The sequence below is a fragment of the Aristolochia californica genome, unplaced genomic scaffold, assembly GCF_029961685.1.
Source record: "Aristolochia californica isolate CCGP_79_NKW_82.1479 unplaced genomic scaffold, dmAriCali1.0.hap1 SCAF_8, whole genome shotgun sequence".
NCBI classification, from domain to species: domain Eukaryota; kingdom Viridiplantae; phylum Streptophyta; class Magnoliopsida; order Piperales; family Aristolochiaceae; genus Aristolochia; species Aristolochia californica.
In genome coordinates, this window is record NW_027182279.1 from 1398817 (window position 1) to 1419378 (window position 20562).

The 20562-nt window shown below is 40.7% G+C and overlaps 2 protein-coding genes and 1 long non-coding RNA gene across 3 annotated transcripts; all 3 read right to left on the minus strand.

Moving 5' to 3' along the window:
* Positions 1 to 397: 397 nt before the first annotated feature.
* On the minus strand, positions 398 to 2309 carry LOC137939286 (uncharacterized). The gene is made up of 2 exons (XR_011109936.1): positions 2058 to 2309; positions 398 to 625 (listed from the first exon to the last, which is right to left on the minus strand). It is a non-coding gene; the product is annotated as an uncharacterized lncRNA (long non-coding RNA).
* A 943-nt stretch (positions 2310 to 3252) lies between these two features.
* On the minus strand, positions 3253 to 8570 carry LOC137939001 (calcium-dependent protein kinase 26). Its single transcript, XM_068784155.1, has 9 exons — positions 8389 to 8570; positions 7196 to 8038; positions 6610 to 6753; positions 6361 to 6513; positions 5857 to 5972; positions 4566 to 4733; positions 4256 to 4480; positions 3868 to 4016; positions 3253 to 3657 (listed from the first exon to the last, which is right to left on the minus strand). The coding sequence occupies exons 2-8, from the start codon at positions 7947 to 7949 to the stop codon at positions 3894 to 3896; spliced, it is 1683 nt and encodes a 560-aa protein (XP_068640256.1). The 5' UTR covers positions 7950 to 8038; positions 8389 to 8570; the 3' UTR covers positions 3253 to 3657; positions 3868 to 3893.
* A 756-nt stretch (positions 8571 to 9326) lies between these two features.
* Positions 9327 to 12306, minus strand: LOC137939000 (protein PLASTID MOVEMENT IMPAIRED 1-like). The gene has a single exon (XM_068784154.1). It carries the CDS (start codon positions 12179 to 12181, stop codon positions 9668 to 9670), a length of 2514 nt encoding a protein of 837 aa, XP_068640255.1. The 5' UTR covers positions 12182 to 12306; the 3' UTR covers positions 9327 to 9667.
* Positions 12307 to 20562: the final 8256 nt, after the last annotated feature.

The following is a 20562-nucleotide window of genomic DNA, read 5'->3' on the forward strand; positions in this document are numbered from 1 at the left end:
CTTGGTATAATTTCTTCAAGATTCTATTCTACCCACCACATGGTTAGATAATTTTTGTAACCACAATTTGGAATAGACTCGGGTCCTTAAAAACCCAGGTAGGTTAACCCCAGTCAAGAGACTTAAGAGCATGTAAGAGAGGGCTCACACCAAAATGGAAAGGGTGAATCTGACTGACTCACAAGTTAAATCCCCAGGTCTCATAGGAACGTTAATTCAATAATTGAATTTTGTGCTTTGCTATCTGAAACAAAACGTGAGTTAGTAACGTGATATTGGGGGATAAAACAATGAATGGCACAAAAAATCCAGTATTGCGACAGCTTGATTTTCCACTCAGTTGTGTTGTGTCGACCAAAGCAGGGGAAGCCTTCCTTACCACAACAGAAAAAGACAATTTTCAGCAAACCCAAATTTTAGCATTCTCTAGCTGCTGGGATTCTTTCTGGAAATATATTGTGGTGTCTTTGCTTGGTCATAAAATATGAACACTCCACAATTATTTGAAATCAGACGTTTCTGAGGATGTTGGAAACAACCCAAAAAAAGAAAAAAGAAAAAAAAAAAAGCTACAGAGGAGCTAAGATTATTCATATCCAAGTCTCTCCCAGGCTGCAGATGACACCTGCATAAACACTTATCCATTAGATCTTAGATTTACAGTCCAGGCAGACATGACCCGGAGAAAGCTGTCAAATTCAAGTCAAATTTGTGAACAAGGGCAAATAAGAGAATAGAAAATGGAGAGAACAAAAGATATTTCACACAAATACAGAAGATTTATGAGTACGTAAAAATTCACTGGTGCCACAATAAACACAGTATATCATTTACTGGTTGCAGTTCTTCCTTGACAAAGCATACATCTTGCTCAAAGAAATGTTCGAAGGAAGTAAAGTTGAAACTAAGAGAATACAAAAACGATACCAGAACTGGACAGATTGCAACTGGTGCACGATGAAACAATAAATTTTCCACAGAATGTAGTGAAAAACCAACTAAGCACCTCTTAGGGTACTCATGGCAATTTTTGACACATCAAGATAATGTAGTTTTCAAAAGTTGACATAGGGAAGCTGTCCATTACCAGGTAGAAGCCCATCCAACCCATCCAACTAACCCAACAATGATAAACTTTGCCAGGAGCGTTTGGTACAGATAAGAGCTCTGGTGTTTCAACGCCAAAATGGAAATGCACAGGTAGTCATCTGGAGAAACTTGAGATGCTCATGCTCATGCTCCATAAAAAAAGAAAGATGGTGCTATAATGCTCATCTACATCTGCTTTTCCATGATGAGTGGGATCACATATCTCTGCCTGTAGGTCGTAGGACCATGAGAAGAATTCCACACAAACACTATGAACCGCTGCGAGATCCTCCTTCAGTAACCCAGTAATCAAGTGTATTGACTTAATAAATGTTCATTCATAGTTTGTGAAAAATTTCTTAACACCTCTCCTTCAGAATTTGCTAACAAATTTAGGGGTCCTTACCTCAATCAGTGGCCAACCTTACCTAGGGGATCAAAGAATAACCACAGACCTCAAACGCTGGTTCCTCAGGTAGGATAGGACTGACCTCAATCCATGTCAAACCAACCCCAATTGCACCCTATTCTTAACCAAAGACAACACCCTTGAGCCCTTATACAATTGTACCCCGCAGAGGAATCTAGTAGATTGAATCCACAAGCTCAACCTTCGGCAGGAACATTGCTGACAGTCATTGTGGTTTAGCTTAACGATTAATCATATATATATATCAATTTTTTTACTTTTGTTTGAAAATAGTTACTCTCTATGTCTTCTTATTACTTCCCAATTATATTATTTTCAATCGTTCCGTCAAATAAGCACATGGAGGGTCCGCATCGATTGCTTCAAACTGATCCCAGAGCCCACTTTTTGTGTACCAGCCCAATAATAATAACCCAAACCTCTTCATATAATCCACATAAATTAAAACCCTAACTCCAGCAAACCCAAGATCAACAGCAGAAGTGATTTACAACATGATATTAATCAATAGCGACGAAAAAGGGAGAGAATACCATACCTTCAAAAGATAGCAGCTATGGGGAGATCTACACGGCTGGCCGCCTTGTGGGATCGTCCTCCGGGCAGTACCAGAGGGCGGCCATCATTGCCCCAGGAAAAACAACGAACTCCGAAATGTGAGCCAACTTCGTCACCGTCGGCTCTCCTTTCATCGACAATCCGCCCTTAAAGAGCTTCAACTTGTGCAGTATCTTCATCTCGTCGCCTCCGGAAATTCTCCTCTTTCTCTTCGGGCAGCTCTGCTGATGGCTCTTCTCTTCTCGTCATAGGGGTATATTACGGCCTCACAAGAACTGCTGGGCTTTTCGGCCTACTCCAATTATTTTTAATATTGGGCCTTTTACGCAACAGCCCACTCCATCTTTTGTTACGCTCCTCCGTATAATCCCAAATACACTAGTTTTATTGGTTTTGTGAGAGGAGAAAATTATATATAAATGTAGAGTTATTTTATATTTATAATTAAAATTAAATATTCTTCACTTATTTATTTTTTAATTTATATTTAAATAAAAAATACTTTAAGCCACAGAGTGTTGAATTTCTGAAATAATGAAAAACTTCATTTACTTATGTAATTTAAATAATGAAAGTGGCGTAAGATTTTTTCATATTTGCTCCTCAATACAAGAAAATAAATTTTAAAATAAATTTTTTATATATTCTATTTATTTATTTATTTTTACGCTAAAGGATTGTAACTCAACTCGAGATTGATTTAGCTGTGAAAGGAGTTCCTTTTGGTAGTTTGGAGTGAATTAGGATGGGAGTAAAATGCATTTTAATTGCTTAAAAAAAAGTTCATACTGAATCAAAAACCCCACTCCTCGTATTTCACACAGAAATCTCACTAGGTTAAACTGATTTGTTTACTTTCTGCTAGTCATGACTATTTATCTTAAACTTTCATCTAGGATTTAGTTCATTTTACATGCTTCAACCTGCATCTCCTTACCACCCAGAAAAAAAAACTGTTGTCTTGACAAATTGCTTTGATTACTTTCATTTGCAGGAAATGGCAATTGCCCATGAAGCACTAGTTTCAGAGTCGTCATTGCTGTCCTTCAAACTCTGTTTATATACTGAATAATCCCCCAGCTGCCACGAGAGTAATATGAAATTCTAGTACAATATTTAGTTGATTATCTCTAAATATATTGCTCTAAGCTCTATAGAAATAAGATCTCGAAAGAGGTAATGATCCAGCTAAATGTATAAAAAACACCAGCACCTTCATTAATTGCATAAAATGACCACAATACACTAGCAATGTTGGTGGGAAGCTACCAGCCAAACAGCTAGGACAGGAAATGTTTAAGTATAAAAGTACAACCTCACCTTCACTATGCAAATCAAACCAGTGAAAAGGGCACTTGCAGAAGGAAACGCAAGTACAATCACCCACCATATTGCCGTGGTAGTTTCACCTGACTCGACGTACACATGTTACAGAGCTTAAGCCTTGAATCCCAACATATTTTAAATTATACGGCTTGGTGAATTCTTGGCTCCAACAAGCAACCTATCACTGGAAAAAACCAGAAGGGTGTCTGAAAGCCATTGCTACCTTCTACTCCGCTGGTCTTTCACTGTACAACCTGCGATTGGAAATGCAACATAATATGAGAGAGTTAACCACCAAAAGCAAGAAAGCAGAGCAGAAAGTACATTTTCAGTGTGTTGAAACAATTTGAGAGAAACAATTTCAATGATGACACATATGCATTCATTTTCTTTTTTTTGCTTTCAAAAATTTAGGCGTGAAAGAGCGTTTTGAGTGACAAAGACTTAGACATCACAAAGACAACCTGTACAACAACATGCACGCAAAAACTCAATGGGCTCCTGGTACATCTCTCATGCTCATGTTCAGGCTGTTGCGCATGGTTCGTCTTCCAATTCCAGCATTGCCCTTTTGCATCATTGCCACAAACTCCCCGTAGTCTATCCGTCCATCCTGGAAGAAAAGAACAGTTATGGTCACTTAGAGCCAGATAATAAGAGAACAAGAGGAATATGTCGCAATAGTCATCTTTTATAAAAGAGAAAATCTCAGACAAATGCTTGAGTGATGCCCTTCTTTTTTAGAAAGAGAATTAATCAGTAAGATGCAAAATGAAAACAAGTGGGGGTTACACCGAACTGTTATAAGCAAGTTAATGTGCCAAAACTAAGATTTGAAAGTATTATCCTTACATTATCTTGATCAACCTCTCTGATGATCTCATCCAGAGGAACATCTGTCATATTATGTTCTTTGCAAGCGTGTTGAAGTTCGTCAACTGTAATATACCCACTTCCGTCCTTGTCAAAATAAGAAAATGCTGCAATCAGATGCTCCTCACGTTCTAACTTGTTTAGATGAACTGTTGCAGCAATAAATTCCCCATAGTCAATGGTGCCACTATTGTCCACATCAGCCTAAAAACAATGGAACTTGATCAGTTGGTTATCATTGGTTAGGTGTGCACATAAAAGCAGTTTAACAAAGTGGTTATAATCATACTGCATCCATTAAAGCACGAATTTCTGATTCCTTCAAAGTAGAACCATATCTTTTCAGTCCAGCTTTCAGTTCATCGAAAGTGATGGCACCACTGTTGTCAGTATCCATCGCTTGGAACATCTCTCTTAAACCAGCGATCTCCTCCTCTGATAAGCTTTCAGCAATTACCTGATAGCACCAAAGACCATCTCAGTATGAAACTCCATTTGAATCAAATAGATGGAGAAGAGCTAAAAAATAAATAAAGTTTTTAAATAAAACATGAATGCAGCAAAAGCACAGATATGGTTCTTCAAACATTAAGGAGAGCATGATACAAAGATGAAGAAAAACAAGAAGTGTATTAGGTACAAATATCTCAAAGATCTAGTCTTTTGTTTAACATAATTCTATAGGTAACTGGAAAGAACTCTCTTTACAACCATCCATCAACAATACGAAGCTTAACCATCCGTCCAGGCAATAAACAAGAATAAACTTACATATCAATGATCATCCCACTATTTCACATCAAACCACCTTACAACAAATAGAGTTCCTAATTCATTTTTCTCCATGATATGAACAGGATGGCCAAAATTCAGAACGATATACTCCCATAAACAGACATCACCAAAACTTGAAGCCTTTTGTGGCTTGGAACATGACAGGGATCCACATAAAAGGTGAAGAGCATACTACTCACTGCTCAAAGTAACCATGTGCACACAGCATCATGAATGTCCTCAGCAGACAGCCCAAAATGAATATTCAGGCATGGACTACACACTGCCACCAATTTTGCATTTTTCTGCCATTGAGTTAATACAAACAAAAATTTCTAGCATCCAAAAAAATGTGATGAATTAGGATTAAGCTCATTATGGAAGCAGTTTGTACAAAAGGCATTGGAAAAAAAAATTTGAACCCTAGCAACAGCCTAAGCAGGGAGACTTGTCATGGAGCGTAAAGGCAAATTTCACTTGAACATCAAACTGGAATTGACAATGTATAGCAACTGTGAAGTAAATACTTGTGGTTTATATCATTTCAAAAAAAAAAAAAAATACTTGTGTTTTTTTTAAGTGTAAGTCCAAGTTTCAGCTTTGAGTAGTACTAATAGGATTAATGTAGCCAATCCAATATGGTCGGGATGAAGATCCCAAGATGATGATAACCTCTGAGTACAACGAACATGAAATGCACAACGGATATGCCGAAACAACGTAATTTTCCAGGAGCGCCAGCAGCAACTCAATCAGATCAAAATTTTCATAACTGAAATTAATAAATACAGAAAAGAGTTACTCACTCGAAGAGCCATCTTTTTCAACTTATTCATAGCTGAGAACTGCTTGAGGCGAGACAATACAGCTGGATCTAGTGCTCTATCAGGAGCAACACCATTTTCACATATCCAAGGATGACCTAAACAATTAAAAAAGAAAAAGGTAAATACTGTTGCCAAGAAATAATACTTTTTAATAGTCAGTATAATAAGGTTTTACTACTAAAACATCATAAGGTATCTAATTGGAGGTTCACTTTTCTTATTGTATCCGTGACATATGGACTCATCCATTTCAGAGCAAAGCAGCCCAAAATGCACTATAAAGCATCTTAGTGGCTAAAACATCTTTAATACACTATTAAGGTGCACAAGACTTGACTTTTTACAACTTTCAAGAAGACTCCATTCGTTGCAAGCCTATAGTCACTTAAGTTAAAGAAAGAAAAAGTCTGAACTAAATTGCCAATTTTTAAGGAAAATGGCATGAGAGCCACTTTTAATGGATTATATGAAGATCCAACATACATAGTACTTCATGGGCAGTCAAGCGCTCTGATGGCTGTGAACAGAGCATCTTTGTAATGAGATCCTTCGCGCTGTCTGAGATAAGAGGCCACGGTTCTGACTCAAAATCAATATGTCCTTTCAACACCGAATCAAATATACCTTGCTGGGTTTCTGACCACAGAAAAATACCAAAAGCTTCAGTATGAAAGAAAACCCGAATTCATGACAAGTGAAGAAAGACCAAAGAAAAGGATAAAACTCGAATGCCTGCCCAGAAAGGTGGTACACCACTCAGCAATATGTACACTATAACCCCAGCAGTCCAAACATCTGCTTCAGGTCCGTAATGCTTGCAGAGCACTTCAGGAGCAACATAATAGGGACTCCCAACCACATCAGTGAAAACTTGACCTGAAAAAATGGTACAGAGTAAAGAAACACTTTATCCAGCATATTTAAAGTGCATCAACCTTAGATGAAAAATATAAAAGAAGCCAAGCGCCTGGGGGAGAAAAAAAAAAGGAAAAAAGCTAAAAATATACAAGAATGGACGATAAAACACAAGCAAATGTTAGTCACAGATGACCTTATGCAGTACTCGGAAACTATAAAACAAGAAACCATCAAACATGCTACATTATTAATTTAATTAATTTATAAAAGGAATAAAATCAAGTAACTCACTCCAAAACTTTTCCTATAAATGGAGACAGTTAAACAACAGGAAATACTTCTTCAGATAAAATTCTCTCGCATAAGAAAGCTAAAGTTGGTCATGTTAAAAGCTGACAACATAATGAAGTGAGTTCTAATTTTCAAATCTTCACTGGCAAAATAAAAACTAAGTTCTTACCTGGCTTAAAGAATACGGAGAGTCCAAAGTCAATAGCTTTGAGAGAAGAATCATCATCTTTATTAACCAACAAGAAGTTCTCGGGCTTCAAATCCCTATGCATGACTCCAAGAGAATGACAAGCCTCAACAACCCCCACAATGATTCTCGTCAACTCAGCCGCCTTCCTCTCACTGTAATGACCTCTTTGAATGATCCGGTCAAACAACTCACCTCCGGCACACAATTCCATCACGATATGGACATACAATGGATCTTCATAAGCTCCCTTAATCGTCACGACATTTTTGTGACCTGAAAGATGGTGCATTATCTGAATCTCCCTCCGAACATCTTCCACATCTTCCTTGGCGATTAATTTCCTCTTCGAGATGGATTTGCAAGCATACTCTATCCCTGTGGAAATATCTGTGCACAAATAAGTTGTTCCGAACTGGCCCTGTCCCAGCTTCCTACCCAAGGTGTAGAGATCTCGTATGTTGGGAGTCTTGTGGCCGAGTACGTAATAAGCCTGGTTATCTCCTCCACGCCTCATGCTGATTTCTTTTGGAAAAGGGTTGACAAGAGAAGAGTGTTGATCTTTCTTAGCTGTATCTTTTGGAGTATTTTGCAGGGAACCTGTGCTATGACTGTGGTTGGAATAATCAGAATTCGAGTGGTCGGAAGTATTTCGCCTAGATACCGTGCGATCGACAGGCTCGGCGTAGCCTTGAAAGTACTTTCCTCTGAAAGATCCCCGGCATGTGTTGCCCATGAAACAACTTCCCCGACTCTACAAACTTTTACTCATTCAAGAAGACCCAGTCAACAAAATATCCTCTAATCTCACGCAAAAAATCTCAGCTGAAATCCACAAATCCACAAATAAGGTTTCTTTGTGAATAAATGCTTCGGCTTCGAGAATCAACATACGAATCTCAACCACATGAAGCAAAGTATATTCAAATAAAACCACAAAGTGGACACGAATCTTAAAAATTCAACGATTCCAAAACACTAGAAAATTAATAAAATAAACTAAAACTCGATCTAGATCGTAACCCGCAAAAAAGTTCCTCGCAAACTTCGCAACAATTCAGCCGATTCCAAGCTACCTTCCGAGAAGACGGTAAAACCCGATGCCTTTCGCGAAACAAATAAAGAGGTATAAAAAAGCAGACACAGAAAGGCGCCAATCAGTGTGATTTTCTCACCGGCGAGAACACGGAAAAAGAAACGGAAGATGCATTTAAAGGTTGAAGACTTTGTCGGACGCGATGCTTCATGGCGGTTTTGGGATCACGTTTCCACATCGAAAGACACCATTTTGGGATTTCTTTTTCTCTCTCGTTTGTTTTTCTGTTCCTTTTTTCTCTCCTTGGTCGGATGCGGCCACATACAGAGCGGGGTAGGAGAGACTACTGACCAGTTTCCCAACATTATATACGACGCGGTTTCTGAATTTTTTATTTTACTATATTTAAATAAGCCATAAAACCAAAAACAGTATACTCATTTTACTAACTTACCCCTGTATTTTCTAAATGATTTGATATTCCAAAAAAGTAAAAAAAATATATATCCGTGTCTAAAGACGGAATTTCCTATTTTTATTTTTAAATAAAATTAATATTTCGGGGTATCGGGATATTTGGACACGGTTTTTGAGGGGTGGAAAAGGACGGACCAAAATCTGCCCATTGACCAGCAAGGTGAGGGAGAGAGAAGATCTCGCTCCCCCTTTGGACCGGGAATTTGAGGCGGGAACTGGGGGTAATTTCGGAAGGCTGACATCACATGGAATTTAGAAGGTCCGGATAAGTAGTCTAATCCGTTCGGAGTTCCGATTTGTGGAGAGATTCGCATGTGTTCGGATGTTACTGGTTGGATAGTTAAAATCATAAATAAATTAAAAATAAATTTAATAATTTTAAAATCGTTATAATATTTTTTTATTTTCTTACGCTTGTTAAATCGTCTTAACACTTTAGGGATGTCATGGCTTACCTAATCAAAATTATATTAAATTATTTAATTATCTTCAAATTAACTCGTCCAATCCAAACTCAGTACCCGACTTGTATTCAACTCTAGTGAGTTAAAAAACCATGAGTGGAAAACAAATTGAAGGTGTCTATTGAAAAAACTTCCATTAAGTTAAAAATAAAACCTCTATTTTATTTATTATTAAAAATAAATTATGAATAAAAATAAAAAAAAGGCCCAGTTTGAATAGCTTGAATATAAAAAGGGTTTCACATTTAGTGGTCTGAAAGGTTGACCGGGCTGGCATGCAGACCCTCCACGACGTGACTGCATGTTGATGGTCCTCGCTTGCTTCTTTACAGCTGGCTCGGTGGGGACCCAGAACCCTCAGGTCTCCGACCGGTCGGTTGAATTGGGTCGGAATCCGATTGATGAATTGATTTTGTGAACCATGTGACTCGAACCGGAGGGAGCTTTTAATTAAATTCCTTCAAATTCATGGTTCAGCTATTTGGCCAGCCTCACGTCCGGGTTCCTGATCGGCTTAAGCCACAAGTCCGCCATCACACGTGCGGAGACGCTCCACAGCGCCGGCATGTCGCCCCCCTTTCTTTGCACGTGCTTCCCCTTCTTCCCCGCCTTCCCCAAGCCGTACGCCACCAGCCACTGCATCGCCGTGAGCCGCCGCCGCTCCCCGTCGAGCACGTGCCTTCCCTTCGCGCCTCCCACGCTTAAACTTCCGACCTTAACCATCTCCCCTTCCGCACGTGCCGCCTGCAGAAGCACCACCATGGGCCCGCCCACGGCCTCGTATCGCCTTAGTGGATCCCTTAGCTGGACCACTACCATCATTGTCACCGACTCCGGCGCATCTGCGCCGTCCTTCAGCCAGTCATGAAACGGTCGCACCGAGTCCAGCGGGCCTGGAGGGCCCGCGGCTGGAGATACATCGAAGGGCGGATCTCGGTCCGACATGTCGGCTTGGATCTTGAGACCTTCTAGAACCGTCGATTCGATTTTCTGCAGGGAGAATGATAAGATCTCATCGAGTGGGACCTGGTTCTCGCTGACGTTCCAGATTCCCGTGTCGAGTCTTTCTTTTCGGCCTGCGGAGAGGGCGGCCACCATGCCTCGCACGGCGGCGATCGACCGCGCGGCACTGGAACTTGCCACCTCCTTGTTCCTTCCATGGATGATGGCGGAGGCGATGCCTTCGAATGCGACCTGTTCCGCGGTCTTCCCTGTCAGGTCGTCCATAGCGGCCAAGGAGAGAATCCTGGAGCTCAGTTCTTCGGTTCCGACTCCCGCCATTTTCTGAAATAGTTCGAACCCAGAACCCGAATCGGTTGTCGAAAGTAGCAGAGGTTTGGAGATCTGCATGGCGAGTTTGGGTGTTTCTTTTCTCGGGACTTCGATGTTGAGGGGGTTCATGGAGGCTAGGTAGCCTCCATCTCTGGTTTGGACGACGGAGCCGATACCCTTTCCGAGGTCGGGAACGAAGACTTTGGATTCGGATTCGGATCCTCGGGCGATTACTTCTTCGGCTCCTTCTAGTTTGAATGGAGGGATTTCGGGTAGGGTGAGTTTGAATTGATCAATGATTTCTTCTTCTTCGAGCATTTGGAGAAACTCCCGGGTTACTGTCTCCTCTTCCGCGTCTAAACGTTGAACGTCGGTGTCCTGTTCGTTTTTTACCAGATTATCGATTTGGATCATGGATTCCAAGGCTTTGATCTGCTTTGCGATTGAATCTAGCTCCGTCAATCTTCTTTGGTGCCCCTGATCGAGGACGACTTCTTTTACGACCTCGCTGGAGATAAATTGTTCGTCAATGGCTTCTTTGGGTTCGGCGTCGCTGTCGACGTCTGTCTTTCCTTCTTCTTCTCCTTCTTGAAATTCCACTCCCTTATCAACCACGTCAAATTCTGGCAACTCCAGCTCTTCGGCCTTGGCCTGTTGTTCGGATTTCTGATCAACATAGGAAGAAGGAATCAGAGCCGGAGCCGGTTCGTCGAGATTCAACTCGTCCATGCCTTGAAGATTAGTGCTCCTTCCACTCTTTGAAGGTGTATGAGCTTCTGATGATCTGCTCGTAATTCTTGGGCTCGTAACGCTAAATGAAGTCTTTGATTGCTTCCGAGCATACGACGAAGAAGACGAATCCTTCGTCTTGCTGGATTTTAAGCTCTCCCCCTGCCTGTAGATTCCGACTCCTTTATCTTCTATGATCTGAAAACCCAGTTTCAGAACCAGTTCACCACCTTTGGCCTTCCCGATGAGATCGAAACTGGTATCCCACTGCCGAATTCTTGTGCCCTCCAGATTTTTCTCCATAGATTCCTGCACCAACGCGCTCAAATCCACCAAAGACCTCCCGAAATCGAGCTCCACGGCGTCCACCGCTTTAACGAAGATCAAAAACGGCCTGGGATCGAACTTGATCACTTTCTCCGCTCTGCCGCCGGAGCAGTAAACATGGCAATTGATGAACAGCGTCTCTTCGAAGTCCGCCGCGCCCTGCAACACCCTCGATGGCATGGTCTGTACAGCCCCTTCTTTCGTCTCTTTCTTCCGCACACAGACGGCGAGACGGAGACCGTTCATGGACGATGGCAGGCCCTGAACTGCAACCACTTCCACAGAGAAAAGACAGCTCATCCTGTGCATTCCAATATGCGACAACGCACGGATGGGCTTCCAATTCCATATCCCTTTCTTCTCCGTCGCCGACGACGCATCAAACTTCTTTCCGGCAGGCTTCTGCGGTACCGCACGGTCGTCTGGTTTCTGGGTCTCGGGGCGTGACCTCCATGGAGATAATGACAGTCGCCGGAGCAGCGGTTTTGCTTCGGGCTTAGCTCCAGCCGACGCATCAGAGATTTCGACCGCAGCGGAGCGAGGGAGGACGAGAGACGCTGTCCGGCGAGCGGTGTGAGTCTGGTAAAGAGACTGGGAGAGAGCCTCAAGTTCTTCGAGGACTTGGGTGTTTGAGTTTCGTCTCTCCTGATTCGGATTCGCCATTGATGGAGGTGAGAGTTACAGATAGAGAAGGAAAAGGAAGGGAACAATTAGGAGGAGAAGATAAGGGCGGGGTTTTGGTCGTTGGGATGATTTGAGGAGGAGTAGCCATTGTGGACAGCCTTGGATCGTATGGAGGATAGGATATCAACGTCAGTGTCTTCGCCATGAAAGAGATAGCAAAGGGTAAAAAGGAAGCGGGACCGGAGCATTAATGGAGCATTTTGATCTGGAATTGCAGCGACTGGTTAGAGCTTCTTCTCTGAGAAACGCCAGAAAACAAGATGGTAACGTATGCGGTATCCATTTTTGCTGTTCTTTCTTTCAGCTAAGAGCCATGAATAAGGTGAGGTGTACTGAGAAGTGATTGTCGCGCAGTCGGAATTTGTCTTGTCCGTATGCATTACAAATTCTCCCATTTGATCCCATTTGTCTTAGAGATTTGACTGATCAGAAAGAAAACTCGAGTTAATTACAAGTTTACTCTCCCTACAACCGGGGAGAAAAAAAAATGTATTATAAAATTTGTTTTTCTACATAAAGTAAAAATGTAAATAATGTAAGACTATAGTTAAAGGGAACTTGAAGTTTGAGAAATAGGATTTGGCCATAAAAAAATTTATTTGTTATGTATTTATGAAAATTTGAGCAAAGTTACCTAGGGGGGGGGGGGGGGGGGGGGGGTTAGTCAACTTGAAGGACAAGATGATCTTCAACCACATAACGCCCTTCTCCACTTGAAGTCGTTAGTGGAGCGCAGATGAAGCATCATCTCGATGCAGGGGATGAAGGGGCCCTTCATCTCCACGGTTTAATTTCAATCATGTGGAAGAAGGCCCTTTTTGATCTTCTTCGAATTGAAGGACGGGCGACGCCCTCGGCCTCGCTCTCTCTCCTCGCACCCCCCCCCCCCCCCCCCCCATCGCGCGTCGTTTTTTCTTTTTTCTTTCTCTCTCCCGCACTCCCTTCCCCACCGCCTTTCGCCGGACCAATAGCTTTCGCCGCGCCACCGTCGTCCACCGCCGTCCAGCAACCAAGAACAAACCCGAGGAGAGCTCAAGAGAGTCTCCGTCGAGGTGAGTTCGATAGTAGTCGCTCGCCAGGCCGAGAAGAGATCCGAGAGGGCTTCTCCGGTGCAACTTCCGCTTTCCGACCATCCTCCGGCGTCGGTTACGTATTTTCGACCAGTCCCGGAGCTATTCCGACTCCAACCGAGACTCGAGAGAGCCGGTTGGAGAACGTCAGCTCTGTTTCGCTCTTCGCTGGACGTTACCTCCGTCCGTCGGCTTCTAACCGTCGTCGCCGACGTCGTCTCTACCTCCGGCCACTCACTATTGCTACCCGACGCCACCAATTTCCAGAAATTGCAGCACCCGTGAGAACGAGTTGCTGCCCGAGCGAGAGGAGGAAGAAGGGGAGTAATTCGTCATTATTGAATTTAATTTTTCATATAGTTTGAACTTAGGTTTTGAATGTTAATTGAATCTGATTTGATAATTAAGGTTTATTTAAGATTTGTTTTCTTGATATTTGATTAAATTAGCTAATTAGGGTAAGATTATAATTGAGGTTGGATTTTGGTATTTTAATCCGATTTCTGTCTTTAACTCTAGGCGCCCGAGAGGGGCTAGACGCAAGGATCGAGAATCCGGATTCGTGGTTACGTGGTGCTCGAGAGAGGTACAAATCACGGTAAAATCCAAAGTTGATAATTTTAGCATCATCACAATAGGAAATTGATTCTCTGCATTCTATTGTAATCCGATCTTTGTCATTAACTCTAGGCGCCCGAGAGGGGCTAGATGTAAGGATTGAGAATCCGGATTCGTGGTTATGTGGCGCTCGAGAGAGGCACGAATCACGGTAAAATCCAGAGTTGACGTTTCCTGTTGTGCAAGTAATTAATTAAATTATTGCTTGACAATTTAGGAAGTAGTTAATTAAATTATTGCTTGATAATTTAGGATATAATTAGTGTTTAGTTCAGATTAATTCATCATATTTGGTTAGGCTAGTTGACTGAAGAATACACAAAATTCAATCCTCCCTGGTAAATAAAATATAATTAAAGTATGCATTTGATTAATATATCATCATTAATTATGTCAAAATATATTATTAATTAATACAATACAAATCTATCTTATGTTATTAATATAATATTTTTTATTCATTAATCAGAATTTTTTTATTCACTCTATTGTATTAATGATTTAATAGTGGTAATTAAAATATTGTTAACTCAGATACTTTGGTTTAATTAATTCATTTTTATAATTATTAAAATCAATAATTTTAAATTTCTATAAGATGAAGAAGAAGATGAAGTTATCTTGACTAACACCCTATTTCAAAGATTTCGAAGATGAAGTTGTCTTGACTAACACCCATTTCGAATATGAAGATCATGTAGATACATAAGATGAAGATGAAGATGAAAATCAAATTTTCATTTTGTTGACTAACCCCCCCTATGTGCTACCTCTTTCTAAAAACATTCATTCATTGAAGAGAGTCCTCCTCGAAGAGGTAATCTTCCTTCTGCTGCATGCTCTGGTGGGAAAGGAGATCTCTTGGTTGAGATTTGCTGAAATGAAAAACGAAAGAGTTTCTGAAACAAACAACTCTCCAATGGCCTTCAACGGTGCATCCAACGGGCAGATAGAGATTTACAAATGCAGCAGTAAATGGGAACTATGCCCATTCTCCCACTCAACGCTGTTAAATGATATAATTCAGCAACATTGAAGAGGGCCTTTTCAGTTAACAGAAACCCGGACTGCCCTGCTTCAACTGAGTCAGGACGACCTCAAGATGAGGCTCCCACTCCTGTGTTTCCTTCCAAAAGGAGTGAAACGAAGGTTTTTCCAATTTAATCTGCAGGCTGCCTGCTGCCTTGTGCCTGAGCTATGTAGTATGGTAACAGCACAACTTCGACTTGCATCCTCCACTGGGGGGCTCTAAGTTGCTCTTCATTGGAGCCATCATTGTCGATATTACTCCACAAATTTGAAGTTCTCAGGGTAACTGTTCAAACCCCCACTTTTGTTGGCCTGAGATATCATATCCAAACTTTGGAGTTCAATTGCAGGAAGATAAAAGTATTGTGGATAATAAATCCCCAGTTATCATTTTCATTTAGCAAGTCCATAGCAATGTAAAGATCACAAAGTGCTTGGGATTGAGATCTGCTGAAACTGATAAGTGCATATCCCTGGGAACAACACACTTTTTTGTTTCAGTAGATCCAATTTCTTCGTGTCGAGCTTCTCTGTTAGTGTCACCACCTTATCCTGTCATGTGAAAACACAAAACCCTCCAAGAGCTAGTAATCTGATAAACTCTCCCCTCAGGTGAACTTCGTCACATATTTAACATGCAAAAAGGAACTTGACAAACCCAGAGCAGGGAGGAGTTACAATCATCCTACTTCAGATTTGATGGTAAACCAGTGAGATTGTATCCTCATTCCTCAAAAATATATCTCCGGTATCATCGGACCATTTTCTACCGAGAGTGGCACAATGCCCAGAGTTCAGTTCATGTACACAAGTGACTGAATGCAGAATAGGCAGCAAAACGAACAGCTAAGAAATATGCCAGAGAGGAGGCTGCCAAGCAGAGTTCACTTACAGCCCAGTTAGCACTTTGATGGAATCATAGAATAACCATTGCATGGTCACAACGGGACCCAAAAGATTGAGACGAAGAGGAAGACTTCCGAGTAAACAGATTGACCAGCTCAATGCTTCTCACCGCCTGCACATAGAAAGAACGATTCAGGTCAAGTTCTCCAACTTATTATGGTTGTTATCCGAAAAAAGTAAAATAAAGCTGAAGTTTAACCTATAAATCATGATTACCTACAAAACATTGTTGGCTTTCTTGTCATAAAGAGAAGCGACTATATATTATCTGCTGTGTTTGATACCATAGTTCCAATGGCACCAGAGCTCTTGAGCAGTCCTTTCTTCTTTGAACAATATTTGGTAAATAAAGTCCACAGAATGCACAAAGGTGGAGAACATTAGGAAAGAAACTGCCAAAGTGCAACTCTCTACGGATTAGTATGCCCAAATGTAAACGGTAAAGAATGTATTGCGGTTGTATCATCTAACAAGGTCCCAAAACAGATATGCTTAAGAAACAAAGGGGTTTGGCTTCTGTAAAAGAACTAGCACATGGAGCCTGGACCTACAGATTGAAGGGTCCTACTTCAAATCACTCATGGTTAAGAGAAAAGGAAAATTGAAAAGAATTGAGCTATTGAACCAAACAGAATTTCCTATCAGCCTCCTATAAAATTAACCATCCAGCTCCAAGGACTGGGATTTTCAAATTCATATTTTTTGCACCACAACCCATTGTGTTGCTGATTAATTGGTCACTGTTTCATTTGCACGAATTTAAGGATCCCCTTCTCATTATACTAAATCATTGCTAGATTATTAGAGGACCACACCTCTTAACAGACCTAAACATATTTTCTTTTTCAAATGGCAATCTCTTGAAAAGAAAAAGAAAAAAAAACTGCTATCTAGAAACAGAGTGAAAATAGTTTTCTAGAAAGAAAGAATGCCTCTGTACAACCTGCAAGCACGGAAATGGGTCCTCATGAGACACCTCCAAAATTTTTCCAGTTGAAAAGAATACAGATTGATTAGTTCTATACCCAGAAAGTCCTTCAGTTGCATAGAACTTTGGGAAGCCATCAATCAACCCTTTTGCAAACTTGGGTTGTGTTTGCACACGGACTTTAATGGCCTCAAAAGGGCAAAGAGCAACATCTGCTACAACTTGTGCAGATGCATTACTGAGAAAGAAGATGACACTTCTATGCTGTACTATCAATATGTCTGTGTAAAACTTTTTGAAATACTCATATAGGCCAAATTTGCGATCACCTTGGACACCATAACCAAAGAACTTGCCTTCCCGACCTCTCCAGAGTGCAGATCGGCCATGTTCTTTCACAAGATCATTCAAACCTGAGAACATGCTGTTATATTTGGTAGGATTTACCTACAAATATAAGAACCATCAGCGATAAAAGGATACCCAAGATAATAATAATAATAATAATATACAAGAAACTAAGACATGTTTTTCATCCTCATTTTTGGGTTGATGCCTTTAGCATTGCAACTTACATCATCAACTATTTGCCCATATCACTTCTTGGAGGTAAATCACCGTTTGAACTTTTATATGGTTCCTTTCCGAACTATGAAATTGGCTATCGTGTTTATCCTTGCTTAAGTGATTATATGTTAAATAAATTTTAGCCTCGGAGCATTTCATGCATTTGTTTGGTCTATAGTCCCTCTTATAAAGAGTTTCGTTGCCTTGATCCCATCACTTCTACATTACCCACCATGCTCAATATGATGAACACAATTTTCCTTTCCTCAAAACCTCTCAGGCTTAACTCCCTTCCTCTCTCAATTTTTCCAAATTTCTAGAACTTAGTCTTCTCCATACAGAACTCCCTCCTTCCACTGCACACTATTCTCCAACCATTACTTAATCCCAATTTAATCTGTGTGCTATTTGTACTGATCCGGTCTATGAGTCCTTGCAGGCCACTGATTCTTTTGCAAGTCCATCCTCGCTCTCGACCTGCCAACACCAACATTGTGGGCTCCAAATGGGTGTTTCGGACCAAATATCTACCTAATGGATCCATTGAGCCTCTCAAAGCACGCCTTGTTGCCAAAGACTACACTCAGGTACCTGGTCTTGACTACACTGAAACCTGTTGTAAAGGCTACCATTGTCCGAGTTATGTTCTCTATTACTGTGACCAGCAAATGGCCTCTTCACCAACTTGACATCAAGAATGTGTTCCTCAACGATACTCTCACTAAAAATGTTTATATGGAACAACCTCCTAGGTACATTGACTCCCATTTCCCTCATCACGTCTGTCAGTCGCAAAAAGTTCTCTATGGTCTCAAGCAAGCTCCTCATGCCTGGTTCTAGCACTTCAGCTCTTTTATCATTCAACTTGTTTGCTCCTACAGTCATGCTATCACTTCTCTGTTTGTCTTTCATAAGCACTCTGACATTATCTATCTACTCCTTTATGTTGATGACATCATTGTTACTAGCAACAACTCAGCTCTTATAACCAGCTTTACTCGTAAATTCAATTCCGATTTTGCCACTAAGGATTTGGGTCCTCTCAGTTACTTTCTTGGCCCTGAGGCTTCGCTAACTGTTGATGGACTATTTATCAGCCAACTCAAATATGCACTGGATATTGCTACTTGAACTTAGCTAATTGACAACAAACTTGTCCATACGTCTATGGTCATTTCCCAACATTTGTCCTTTGATGGTTCTTTATTTTTGGATCCCACCCTTTACAGGTCTCTGCGCTTCAATACTTGACCATCACGCGCCCTGACATTGCCCTAGCGGTCAACTCTGTTAGCTAATTCCTGCATGCTCCCACTGAAGATCATTTTCTTGTTGTTAAGCGTATTCTTCACTATGTCAAAGGCACCATTCAGTTTGGCCATACATTTCGCCCATCAGCTACTCTTGGTGCTCTAGTTGCTTACTTTGATGCTGATTGGGCAAGTTGTCCTGACACTCGTCGTTCTACCTCTGGCTATTCTGTTTATCTTGGCGACGATTTTATTTCTTGGAGTGCTAAAAAACAACCTACGATATCACGCTCTAGTTGTGCTCTTGCACACATTGCAACTGAACTTTTTTAGCTTACGCATCTCCTTTGTTATCTTCATGTTCCTAGTCCATAGCAACCTCCTTTTTTATGTGACAACAAAAGTGCAATCTTCCTGAACTTATATCTAGTTTCTCACAAGTGAACCAAGCATGTTGAATTAGATTATTATTTTCTTCGAGAACTTGTTGTTGATGACAAACTTCACAGGTAGTATGTGCCATCTCACCTGCAGGTTGCCGAAATTTTCACCAAAAGTATTCTACACCATTTTTTGAATTTTTTTGCTCCAAGCTTCACGTCTATTCCAATTCGACGCTTAGCTTGTGGGGGACTGTGGAATATATCACTCCGTAATAGAAGCTTGAAGACTAGGTTTCTATTACCGGAATCAGAGGCAGAAGATTAATTAGCCGAGAGGCAAAAAACCAATTTGCCGTTGTAATTTTCTGTTGTAAATTAGTAAAAATTAAATGCAAATCCTCACCATCAACGTGTGATGATTACAAAGATTTAATTAAATCTAACATGTGAAGTTAGGTCTAAGAGTCATCCCACAATGACTAGCTAATTTAGGAAGCCTCTTTTCCTACTAATAAATCCAAGACCTTTCTATTTACTAATCCATGTGAGACTATTCCTTAACACTCCCCCTCACGTGTAGGCCCTTTTTTCTAGTTCAACAAGTGGATAATATGGATAGAGGCCTGCATATGAATACCTGCTTTGATACCATGAAAGATTTAATCAAATCCTTGTAATCATACGAATTGATGATGAGGATTTACATTTATTTATATTGATCTTACAACAGAAAAATGCAACAGTAATCGATTTTTCTGCCTCTCAGCTAATTGGTCTTCTGCCTCTGATTCCGATAATAGAAAACCGGTCTTCATGCTTCTATTAAAACGTGATATCCTTCACACACACACCCGCAAGCTGAGCACCGAATTGGAGCTAATGTGAAGCTTGGAGCAAAAAAATTCAAAAAGAGGGTGTGAAATACTTTTGGTAAAAATGTTGGCAACTTGCTGGTGAGATAGCACATAATGCGTGTGAAGTTTGTCATCAACAACAAGTTCTCGAAGGAAATGATAAACTAATTCAACATGTTTGACTTGCTTGTGATAAACTGGATTGGAGCTAAGGAAGATTGCATTTTTTTTGTCAAATAAGAGAAGAGGTCATTGTGGAATAGGAACGTGAAGATCGCAAAGGAGATACGTAAGCCAAAAAAGTTCAGGTGCAATGTGCACAAGAGCATGATACTCAGATTCATAAATGGAACATAATATCATAGGTTGATTTTTAGCACTCTAAGAAATCAAATTGTTGTCAAGATAAATGGAGTAACCAGAGGTAGAGCGACGAGTATCAAGACAAACTGCCCAATTAGTATCAGAGTAAGCAACTAGAGCACCAGGAGTAGCAAATGGGCAAAAGGTAAGACCAAAGTGAATGGTGTCTTTGACATAGCGAAGAATACGTTTAATAGCAAGAAAATGATCTTCAGTGGGAGCAAGTAGGAATTTTTTTTTTTTTATAACATGTGATTTTATTAAGAGAACAAAAAGGAGGAGCTAACTCCCAACAACAAGAGATTGCAAGGAGGCTCCTTGCTTGGCTAAAGCATCAGCCATAGAATTTGCTGACCTTGGAATGAGAGACCAAAAATAGTCAAATAAATTGA